Raw genomic sequence first — 12847 nt, 5'->3', positions numbered from 1 at the left:
TTAGATGACTTCTGACTTTCCAACTCTAGTTTATTATCCTATGATCTATTGACAATAAGAGAAGGAACCACCACAGTTGGACTTCATCGATTCCCTTCCTGATATATGAATATAACACTGTGAAGTGGAGGAGAAAATACTAAGCTTGGAATCCTTAGACCTGGGTACAATTCCTGTCTCTAACACTCACTAACTGTGTCAAAGTTATTTCATGATTGAGTCAATTCCGTCATCTGCAAAATGGGGGAAAAAATATATTCACTACATACCTTATGGAGACATCATAAGGAACTAATCTTGTAAACTTCTATGAAGAAGAGGCAATGGATAAGATATATGTTGATTACAATTTATTTCTTGTTATTCTGAACTTGGCAAACAATCATTTCCACATACAAGGAACATAAGACTGTATATGAAACTGGACATGTCTTACATAACAATCTATTTTTTCCAAGTAGATAAAAAATTCTGTAGTTTCAGAGCTGCTCTGCTTGTTTTTCCTCTCCCTCTGAACTCTATCCAGTTCTTCTCTGTGCATTTATTTTAAAGTATTTCAATGACCCTCTTTTCTTTGGCATCACTATCACTTAGCCTCCTCTTCTCCAAACCCCCACCTCCCAGCCCTGCCAAAAAAACAACTCCCTCACAGCCAATAAGCATAATTAAGTAAAACAAAACCATGCATTGGTCCATTCTGAAAATACATGTCTTATTCTACACCTGTAATCTATCACCTTTGTCAAGAAGTGGTTACTAGCATGCTTCATCATCAGTCCTCTAGAGTTGTGGCTGGTCACTGAATTGGTCAGCTTTTTCAAGAACGACATGATATTTAAAAAGATGAAATTAGGAACAGTGGCTGCACCTAACCAAATATAGTGCATACAAAACAAATCCATGCTGTGGACAGTTTCAAAGGTGGACGTAATTAACTGTTAAGAGGGGACTCTGCTAAAAGAACGGAAAAGCTCATTGATGGTATTCCTGCCACTCCACTTCCTGTCCTCTTCCCTGACAAAAAAGATAACTGAGAAGATTTCAAAATTAGCAACATATACATCTAGTTTCTCATTTCTATAAAAACATGTGAGCATGGCTGATGCAGTCAGAATAACAATCAAACACAAGAAGGCAACATTCAAAGTTTTTTGCAGTACTTTCTACAACAAAACTACATCCTGAGAGTCACATAAGTGATAAGAGATATTTTGCTGCAATTACTCAAGTGTTTTTGGTAATCAATAGGATATTCTATTCTCAATATCTCTTATTGCTCAACAATATTCCAAACAGCAACCTCAAGTGTGGTATAAAACAAGTAAACACATGCTTGTAGAAGTCCAAACAAGTACCATTAGAATATCCTATTGATTACCAAAAACACTTGAGTAATTGCAGCAAAATATAGTCTCAGGAGCTTCTCTTCAAACTAGTATCCTCTTATCCATGTCAAAAATAATACAAGATTCAACTGCAGATAAGAGATATTACTTTGCTCAACAATATTCCAAATAGCAACCTCAAGTGTGGTATAAAACAAGTAAACACATGCTTGTAGAAGTCCTTCACATTATTTCTCAGCCACCGTGACCAAACCAAGTTATACCACGAGTATATAACATCTCCCCCTGTTTAGCTCCTCTTTATGTGTTATCTTCTCCCATCAGAACACAGAGTAGGGACTATATTACTTTCTAATATTTGTATCCTTCGTGCTCAGTACAGTGCCTAGCTCATAGTAAGGACATGATAAATGCTTTACTCTTTATTCATAAGGTACTGCAGCAAAAGGCTCCAATAAAAAGAAAAAGTAAATGATGCCCAACTGTGAAGAGCCCTCAATGTCAGATTTAGCAGTTTGGACTTACTTTTCCTAGCAATAACTGCTTATCTGAATATATCCTGAAATGTCTATTACTTATTAGTCACAAAGGGACAGTTCTACATATCGAGAAGTACTGACACTATTCTTTTGCTCTTAAATAATCTATATTCTGGGCAGCTAGGTGACACAGTGGATAAAATACCAGACCTGGAGTCAGAAGACTCATCTTCCTTAGTTCAAATCTAGCCTCAGATACTTACTAGCTATGTGACCCTAGGCAAGTCATTTAATCCTCTTTCCCTCAGTTTTCTCATCTGTAAAATGTGCTAGAGAAGGAAATGGCAAACCACTCCAGTATCTTTGCCAAGAAAACCTCTAACGAGGTCAGGAAGAGTTAGACATGACTGAAATGACTCAACAACAGTCTATATTCTATATCTAAATTAATCTTTAAATACAACCCTGATGAAAAGCAGAAAAACTTAGCTCAAAAAGTAGTCTTTTGGGTTACTAAAAGTAGAAACAGACTTAACTGCTCACCTACATCTGCAATTCTCACCATTTTCCCCTTCAATGAATATATACCCAAGCACAGACTTACCTTCTTTAAGGCATCTTGTATAGCACCAGACTTCTCCTTTAGCAAGTCTACAACACAAAGAGCCTCAGTTTCAGAGAATATCATAGTCTTCAGAGAGAGAAGGACATCCTTAAATTTTACCTCTGCATTTTCTAAAATGAAGAAAATTAGTTTGACATAAATAAGCAGCTATGTGGCATAATTCAAAAAAGACCAAAATTAAACAGGAAAAAATATGTAAAAGAGCAATGAACTCAGGGACCATTAAAAAATTGCTATTTAAATATTATCTTTAACAAGCTACTGAAAATAAGTTTCTCAAAGCTGGATAAGAATACATAATATTATTTAAGGAGCTAGTAGTAAATTCTATCTTTTACGACAAAAATAAGATAGTATACGTAAATAATTGAAAAAAGATATTTATAGGTATTCTACACTTATAAATGGCCCATGCATCTCATCATCTGCTTGACATCTCATTTTTCTGCTGTTAGACCCCCACCCCATATCTTTCACTGAAACCATTATCCCTTCCCCAAAAGAGTCCCTTACCCCATTCATCTGCCAAATTGTTCACCCAAATCCTAGGCTCAAGCACGCTTAGGACTCATGCAATCTTTTAGTACAATAGTTCTTAACCTTATTTGTCAAATAAGTCTTTGTGGACGACCATTAAACTACAACTATACCTATAAACTTGAACAAGTCATTGAGTCTCTTTCTCAGTTCCTCATCTACCAAAATCAGTTTAGACCTTGATTCTACACCTAATGTATTTTAACAGGTTGTTCAGATATTTTTAAGGAGACTAGAATATGCTAATTTTATTACCTTTGTCAGTTTCATTTTTCAGTTTATTCATTCCTGTTTTTTGGATCCCTTCTACTTGATCACTTTTAACCAGATCAATCACTTCTCTCTTATCAGCTGCAGGATTTGGGTCCGAGTTATCCATCAAAGAAGTATAAGAACTCGAGTGACTACAAGGTTCATCCATCATTGCTGTTTTGTAAATTCAACATATCATTGCTTTTTTTAAGAGTACATTAAAAGTTAAAGCAAAGCATGCAATTTAAGGTAAATACATGATATATATTAAAATTTTACACTTCTAAGTGATATTGTTTCCACTACAAGGGTGTGGAGGGGGACAGTGTAAATCTTTTTAATATGTCACATCTATATCACATAAATTCACATTATTAGTATGAGGTGACTCAAAACTAAAAGCTTCAAAACAATATTTTACCATTATCCATTTTCTGTTTCTTTGATGAATTTTTCTTTTTTCCAGATCCACTGTCTTTAGTCTCCTGGTGGAGGGGTAATGGTTCTTGTTTTTTGGCAGATGACAAAACCACTTCAATCGTTTTATCCTGGTCATCTAAAAAGGATGATCACTAATTTATTACATAAAACAGTAAAAATATAACATATGTAAGCAGAGTCAATCCAAGGTTAATTCTACATGCTAGACTTTTTTTCAGTATTTTGTATCACCTGTATTCATATGCCTTTAAGGAGCACAGCAGTTCTCAATAATATGTGCTGGTATACTGTAAAAATCACTGACCCTGGAATCAGACCTAGGTTCAAGTTTTGGCTCTGATACTTACCAGCCGGGTAGACTGTGGGTAAATCACAACCAGAGACTTAATTTCCACATCTATAAAGGTTTGCAATAATGCTATTTGTACTTCCCATCTAAGAGTTGTTGTGAAGTACTTTGTAAATCTTTCAGGTCCTACGTAAATGTGAATTATTATCCTACATTTATATTTTAAGAACTGAGAACCTATCAAAATTTAACATCTATTCAGTTGTCAAAGAATAGTTTCAAGACACCAGGAAAGATATATTCCAGTAACTGGAATCATATTCAGTAAATAAGACTGCCTATAATACTATAGAGATTAATGAGTTAGGTCAAAATCATTTGTGCTTATTAAAAAAAAAGCTATCTTGAATCAATATAATTTCTTTCTCAACAAATAAAAAATGCCTTTATATATTATTACCATTTTCTAAAAGGGTACTTACACTTACAGAAATAATATAATATATTAAAAAGAATGCTGGACTTGTAGCTACAAGACCTGTGTTACAATCTTAGCTCTGCCACTTATTAGCTATGACACTGGGCAAGTCACAATTTATATAATCCTCAACTTCTTCATCTATAAAATGGGATGACAATATACTACCAACCTCACATGGCTGATGTGAGGTTGAAATAGAGATAAAAGAGACAACAGAGCCTTTTCTTCTTCCCTCTGGCCTTAGTAAATAAGTTATCCTTACTTTTATTTAAGGCTAATTCTTCTTCCTTTTCCCTTCATCCCTCTATCTTGATCCTATTCATTAATGATTGCTTCCTTCAGCACCCTGTTCTAGTAATTGGCTCCCCTTCCCCCCCCACCCTCAAGCCCTCCTATATCTATGCTTCTCAACAGGTCAAAGTATCTCCTTCTGTTTTTTTTTAAAGTCTCTCTACTACCCAGTCCTTCCTTCATTCATTGACAAACTTTTTTTTTTAAAGTACTGTTCAACGTAATCACAAACTCTTTAAACCCTTCCAACCCTTATCCCCAACATTACACTTAAATTTCCAATGACTTCCTTATCATGAAGTCCAATGGCCTTTTTTTCTTTCCCCATCCTCTTTGACCCTTCTGCACCATCTGACACTGGGTAAACTACCTCCTGACGAACAGGCTCTCTTCCTTACCTTGCCTCCAAAAAAAGTTAGGTTTTTGATTCTTTTACTCCTCTATAATCACTTCCTCCTTTCCAAAATCTCAATGTAGACATTTCACAGGGTCTTTTTCTGGATACAGTCTCTCTGTCTCTCAGTAAATATATTCCAGTCCTAAGGTTTCATCTCTAATTTAGCTCTCAAATCTATGGCTATACCTCTAATATCTCTTCCAAGCAACCATGGGATCTCTTTCCATGTATTCAGTACTATACACATGATCTCTCCTCTTAAACCTGCTCCTGCCTCTGATTCCACTATAGCCTGTGGCATCACTATTTATACTGTTCTTTCTTCTCCACCTGTCATATCCAATCAGTTATCAAGTCCTGTCAATTCTACCTTAACATTTTTTTCCCATCTATCCTTCCCCTGCTCCATTCTCATTGCCGTTATCTTATTACAGGCCCTCACTTTCATTCATCTACTGAAATCCAGCTCTAGACATTTCCTAGCTATGTGACCCTGAGCAAGTCCCTTAATCTGTTTACCTGAGTTTCCTCAACTGTAAAATGGGGAAACTACCTCACAGGGCTGTTGGGAGGACCAAATAAGATGTTTGTAAAAATTGCTTAGCACAGTGCCTGATACACAGGACGCAGTATATAAATGCATATTCTCTTCCCCTTCCCTACACTATTTATCCACAGATTTTGCTGCTTCTACTCTCTCTATCCATCCTTCCTTTATCTATTCCATGCTCAAATCTATCCTCTGTCTATCATTCATAACGCTGCTAGATGAAATTTCCTTTTGCACAGATCTGATTATGGCAGTATAAGTGTGGTAAGAAGAAATCACTGAAGGGTTCTAAGAAAAATTTTAAATCTTTAATAGAGCATTCGAGGCCCTCTATCCTCTGGCCCCACACTACCTTTCAGTTAATAAGTATTACTAAGCACCTGTGTGCCAAGCACTGTGCACGAAAATGAAACAATCCTTACTCTGTGAGCTTACATTCCGATAGAGGAGAAAACAAGCACATGTAAAAATATAGACAGTTCTAAGTGTGGGTGTATATGTATATACATAAAAATTCTCATATATAGAGACATATATGCACACGTGCACACACATATGTATAAACACATAGATGCACAGGCACAAAGCGGTTAAAAATAATGTAGTTTGGAAGGGAGAGCACTAGCCATTAGCGGAAATCAGGAAAGGATTCATGGAGAAGATGGTACCTGAGCAGCATCCTAAAGCCAGTTCTTAATGGCCTTTTCTCAGTCCTCATCCTTGGCATCTCTGCAGCATTTGATAGTGTCAGTCACCCTCTTCTGGTTGATACTCTCTTTTCTATAGGTTTCCCTGACAACATTCTATCCTGGCTTTTCTCCAACCTATATGACTATTCCTTCTCAGTCTCCTTGGCTAGATTTTCATCCAGGTCACGGCTGTAACCCCAGGAGTTGCACAGGGCTCTGCCTTGGGCTCTCTTCCCTCCTCCCTCTATACTATTTCACTTGCTGATTTAAACGAGCTGCCATGGATGTAATTATCGCTATTCTGAGAATTTCTGAAGCTATTTGTGCAACCCTAACTTTTCTCCCAACCTTCAGACTTGAATCTCCAACTGTCTATTGGACATCTCCAACTAGATGTTCCATGGGCATATTAAGCTCAAAATGTCCAAAACTGAACTCCTGATCTTCCCCACCCCACTGCCTGTACTCCCCAAAACACCAAAAATCAAAGCAATCACTCCTTCCAAACTTCCCTATTATTGTTGAGGACACCACAGGCTCACAACCCAATTGTTATCCTCAACTCCTCACTCTCTCATCCCACTCCCAAATGCAACCTACTGCTAAGTCTTGTCATTTCTACAGCATTGAAATCTCTCATATACACCCCCTTCTCTCCTCTGGCACTGTCAATGAGGACCTAGGTGCAGGTCCTCGTCATCTCACACCTAGACTATTGCAACAGCTTTTGGTTGCTCTGTCTGTCTTAAGACTTTAAGACTTTCCCCACTTCAGTCCATTCTCCAAAATCATCTTCCTAAGGTGCAGGTCTAAACCATGTTATGTCACCTATTCAATAAAATACAATGGCTCTCACCTCTAGGATAAAATATAAAATCCTTCATAACCCAGTCCCCTGCTACCTTTCCAATCTTCTTATACTTTACACCCCTCCACGTAATCTATAATTCAATCAATCATTCTGGCCTCCTCACACTTCCTTACAAAATACTCCATGTTCCAACTTATGGAATATTCACTAGCTGTCCTTCAGGCTGGAATTCTCTTCCTCATCTCCACTTCTCATCTTCGTTCAAATCCCAGTTAAAATTCCACCCTATCCCCCTCCCCGCCAATCCCCACAAGGAAACACTTTCTGCAAGATCTTCCTGATCTCCCTTAATTCCGTCTACTGATAATCTCCAATTTAACCTGTAAATAACTTTTTAGTACTTTGTTGTTTTCATGTTATCTTCCCCCATTAGACCATGAGCTCCCTGAGTGCAGGGGTTGTCTTTTGCCTTTCTTTGCATCAGTGGCATACAGTACAATGCCTGGTACAACATAGAAGGTACTTGATAAATGCTTGTTGACTTTACTTAAAGAAAGAGAGGGACGCTAAGGTTTCTGAGTAACTATGTCCCAGGGATGGAAAATAGCCAATGCAAAGATCCAGAGACAGGAAATGGAGTTTCACGTTTAAGAGGAAAAGAAAGAAGCTAAGTTTGGCTGGATCTCAGAGTACAGGATGGACAGTAATGTTCAATGAGGGTGGAAAGACAGATTGGGGACAGGTGGTACTGGATTTTGAAAGCTGAAAAGAGGAGCTTATATTGTCCAGAAAGTCACTGAACATGGATGAGTAGGGGATTTATAGAATCAAATTCACACTTAAGGAAAATCATTTTGGCAGCAAGTATAGTGTACGATGAACTAGAATGGTGAGAGACTGAGTCAGGAAGACCAACTAGGAGGCTACTGCAGTAATCTAGGTGAGAGGTATTGACGGTCTGAAATAAAGTAGTAGCTCTCTAAGTGGTGAAGCACCGTGAAGGTGTAAATAGCAAGATTTGGGAACTATCTTGATACGTGAGGTGAGGGAAAATAAAATGCCATGCTTACAAAACTGAGACATTGGAAGGATAGTGGTGTCGTTCCAGCTTTTTCTTATATTTCTCCTCTCCGTGTACTCAGGGCTTAAGCCAAATTGGTCTATGCATCATGCATATACATCCCATGCTTACCTGCTTTCCCTCCGCTAATACTATCCCCTATGCCTAGAAGGTTTTCCTCTAATTTCTAATCATCCTTTAAAACCCAATCCAAGTGTCAACTCCTCCACGAAGCTTTTCCTAACAACCCAAGTTGGAAACAAACCCACCTTGAGCCTCATAATGTACTTGATCCTCACAAAAATCCTGCCAGATAAGTGTTATTATTATCTTCATTTTACAGTTGAGGAAACTGAGGAAAACAGAGGTTAAGCAATTTGCCCAGGTCACACAACTAGTGAATGTCTGAAGCCAAATTTGAACTCAGGTCTTCCTGACTCCAGGCTTAGGGCTCCATCCACTGCACCACTTGTACCAACTGCTGCTTGGTAGTAGTTCTTTTTGCCTAAAGAATGTGCACAGAGTGCCTTGAGTTCAAATCCAGTCTCAGACACTTGACACTTACTGGCTATGTAACCCTGGATAAGTCACTTAACCCTGACTGCCTCACCAAAAAAGAAAAAAAGGAAAAAAAAAAAGATTGTGCACTGAACATGATTGAGAATTTTGATAAATCTAAAAGAAAAATACATCTCCCTCATGCCTGCTGTGACTATAATCAAATAAGTCGAAATACAGGGTAAAATGGCTTAAATTAGATACGAGATTCTCTTCTTAGACTACCAAGTTATTTTATACCAAATTCTGTATAGTGTTGTTAGATATAATACTCAATCTACAAAATGAACATGTGTTTAAAGTCAAGTACATAACTTGTTTAGAAAGATAATCACCAGGGGCAACTAGGTGGTACAGTGGATAGAGCACCGGCCCTGAAGTCAGGAGGACCTGCGTTCAAATGTGACCTCAGACCAAACACGTGACACTTAGCTGTGTGACCCTGGGCAAGTCACTTAACCCCAACTGCCTTTAAAAAAAAAAAAAAGATAATCACCCTGGAAAATAGATTGCAAAAAAACTGGACACTGAGGGGATGCCCATCAACTGGGAATGACAGAACAAGCTGTGATATATGATTGTGATGGAAGCCTATTGTGCTATAAGAAATGATGAAGGGAATGGTTTCAGAAAAACCTGTGAAGACTTATACAAGCTAATGCAAAGTGAAGCAAGCAGAACCATGAGAACCATTGTACACATTAACAGCAATACTGTAATAAATCAACTGTGAAAGACTTAGCTTCTCTGATCAATACAATAACCCAATACAATTCCAAAGGATTCATAATGAAAAATGCTTTTCACCTTCAGAGAGATAACTGGTGAACTCTGAGCACAAACTGAAGTATATTTTTTTTCCAAAAGAAAAAGAAAACAGAGGGCCAAGCACTCTGAAACTTGCAACAGTTACCGTTGTTTCCTCTTATGAGGAAAGCATTTCTTGATGTAATTATTCTGTTCAATTTCCCACTTATAACCCTTTTTTTCTTAAAGAGACTTAAAGGGGAAAATTGCTAAAAACAAAGAAACAAACCTATTCAGTCTATCTATATAGCTGGAAGAGGTGAAAGAACTGTATTGGTTATAGGTTAAAGACTGATTTTTCATCAGTACTAGCTGACCATTCACATTGTGACTTTTAGACAAGGTAAGCTAAAATCCACTGGGTAAGCTAAAACCACTGACCACAAAGAAAATATGTTTTAGCTCTCGAATGTAGAGAACAGAGCTATTACATTCAGAACCTATTAGTCTTAACAGGTGATCTGGTATAACTTGTGTCCTGGATCACTATTTATCTAATGGTAAGATTAGTTTTCTTCAGGGATTCAAAGGAAGTTCCTGTTAGCTATCCTTTTGTTCAATCTATATGACCCCATTTAGAAAAAAATTGTGACTATTATAGGCTGCAATGTCATTATATTTTTGAATATCAGTTCTGTATCTTCTGTCAACAAAGCACTGAGCTTTCATGTCTCTTCATGGCTAACAAATTAAACTTGAATAATAGCAGGCTGGCTAAAATTTAATGAGGTTGTACTGAAAGTAAGAGAATTTCGTGGGGATATCTGATAACTTTATTTGAGTAGACATCATTGCTCTGACCAAAGAGAAAGATTAACAATTCTGATAACTTACTACATTTATTTGGAACCAAGGGTCTACTATTGACCAAGCTTTTAGTCAAGAAGGTTAATAACAATGGATTTCTTATATTTAATTTTTAGCTACTTGAATGAAGGCTTTTTCAGATGATATACACCATAAGTTTCTATTTCATGCCTTAAGTTTAAAGCAGTATTTTTTTTTCAGATTTTAAGCTATGTAAGAAAACTAAGTAACTACATAATGATATGGTTATTAAAATTGATCAAAGACAACTGAAGCAGACACTTGTGAAGCATAGCACTGGGCAAATACATCTGGGCAAAAACAGGTTTTCTGTGAGACTACATTCATCCCTCAACACTTCCAGAATACTCTGCTCAAAATGAATTAGGTTTTTTAATGTTAGTGAAAATTAATTTTTTAATTCAATAGAATATTTCCAAAGACTAAATTTATTTCTCCCAGATATCTCTGTTCTTCCAAATTCTCTACATAATCATCCCATTTGGCAAATTTGGTCCAACCCAACAATCCTTAAATCACATCAAATTGGTAAATCGCCAGATGAGAATAAGGCTTGAGATCACTGACAAGCTTACAAGTATTGTTCCTGTAAGTATGTTCTCTCTAGATAGCCAAATAGACAGTGTGAAAACTGAAACTAAAAGCATCTCATTAAGCATGAACAAAGTTGTCTAAAATAACTAAAAACTGATACTCACTGGACAGAGTAGTACTATTTAGACTAAATCTTTAGGAGTTTCAAGAAGACCCATAAGATTTGATTCCTTATTAGTATCCATGAACTAATGTGACCTATTTTAATTACATAATTACAGAATATAATGCAAATTCTATGAAGAAATGAGTCTCAATGTGTGTTGGTTGTATTTTAAATTTTTTACAAAAAGTCTTTAAAGAAAGAAAAAAAATTTTGATTTTTTTAAAGTTGATTTTTATCTACCCATCAAGTTTTATCCAAAATAACTCTGTGAAAATAACTCCATTTTCATTAGTACAAAAATTTCATGTGAACTTTCAAACAGGCTACCATGCCTAAGTGTCGGATCCAATAAAGCCCTGAGGTATCAGAGCTGTTATTATCACAATATCAAATCCATTCAAAGAATGTGGCTTTCCCTTTGTATACAGAAATCAAAGACTCTTTAGCAAACCACAATGATAAGTGCATCTCCAGGAAGGTTGGACAAGGAGGCAACATTATACAACAAAAAGTTAGATTTTTTTTTTTAAGTCAAAGGACCAAAAGGTGAATATGACTTTGAATTTCCTGGGTGACCTTGGGCAATCATTTAACCCCAGCTTCCTCATCTACAAAATGAGGAGACAGGACAAGATGGTTTCCAAAGACCCTTCCAGCTCTAAACCTATGATTCTACAATTTAATCTAAGTAATCAAGGGCCTGAGTAATTAGGTCAATTTTTCAGGATGCTTATGAACTGGTTCTTACAGTCCCAAAGTATTTTGGCCAATACTAACAAGCAAACAGAATGCTAGGATGACTACTTTGAGGAACAATATTCATTTTACTGAAAAAACCTGGCCATTTTGTATTTTTAATTAGTATCATTAATAACAACGACGGGCTATTACTAAAATAGGGAATTAGACATATTTTTAGGCCTTAAGTTCCTAAGTTGCAACGTGTCAACTTTAGGCCTGATATAAGGGAAAAATTAGAGCTATCTAAAAGTAAAGGGGCAGCTAGGTGGCACAGTAGATAGAGCTCCAGCCTTGGAGTCAGGATCTGAATTCAAATCTGGCCTCAGACTCTTGACACTTACTAGCTGTGTGACCCTGAGCAAGTCCCTTAACCCCACTGCCTCACCAAAAAAAGAAAAAAAAAAGTAGAATAGGCTCCTTTGGAAGTAGCAGGTTTCCAATTCCCATTGGTGGTGTCCAAGCATACACTAGACGTCTGCTTGCCTGGAATATTATAGAGGGAATTCTTTTTCAAGTATAACTTGAACAAGACAGACACTGAGATTGCTTCCAATTCTGACATTTCTGTGACCTCACTCATTATGTAGCCAATTTTGTGATGACAGTTCACTAATTGCAAATGCACAACCACCTACCTGTAACTACCTTCAAAGACTAGCTGGAAGTATCAAAATATAGCCATTAGACTACTTACACAAGAAAAAGAATATTACTCTAACAATCCACATGCTTCATTATCTAAGGACACTTCAGGATGTTGTCTATTATTTCGAATATATAGCTAAAGACTTAATTAACAATACAACATAATGATCATCACCTTGATAATTAATAATCACCTTTAAGAAAGAAGACTCTAGGAGCAGCTAGGTGGCCCAGTGGACAGAGGCCTGGAGTCAGAAAGACCCGAGTTCAAATCCAGCCTCAGACACTTGCCACTAGCTATGTGACCCTAGGAAAGCCAG

General features: G+C 36.9%; 1 protein-coding gene across 9 annotated transcripts in view; it reads right to left on the bottom strand.

The window, feature by feature from the left end:
- Positions 1-12847, bottom strand: part of KTN1 (kinectin 1) — a 147930-nt gene that overhangs the window by 94842 nt on the left and 40241 nt on the right. For all 9 annotated transcript variants that reach the window (XM_027842869.1, XM_027842870.1, XM_027842868.1 and 6 more), the window contains exons 3-5: positions 3661-3795; positions 3243-3413; positions 2430-2560 (exon numbers count right to left, since the gene is read on the bottom strand). In XM_027842869.1, coding sequence (XP_027698670.1) covers positions 2430-2560; positions 3243-3413; positions 3661-3795 — 437 coding nt within the window. The remainder of the gene's footprint in view (positions 1-2429; positions 2561-3242; positions 3414-3660; positions 3796-12847) is intronic.

The sequence above is a fragment of the Vombatus ursinus genome, unplaced genomic scaffold (genome assembly GCF_900497805.2).
Source record: "Vombatus ursinus unplaced genomic scaffold, bare-nosed wombat genome assembly UNPS02014893.1, whole genome shotgun sequence".
In the NCBI taxonomy this organism is placed as follows: Eukaryota; Metazoa; Chordata; class Mammalia; order Diprotodontia; family Vombatidae; genus Vombatus; species Vombatus ursinus.
The sequence above is the reverse complement of the archived record's forward strand: the minus strand, read 5'-3'. Positions and strand labels throughout refer to the sequence as shown.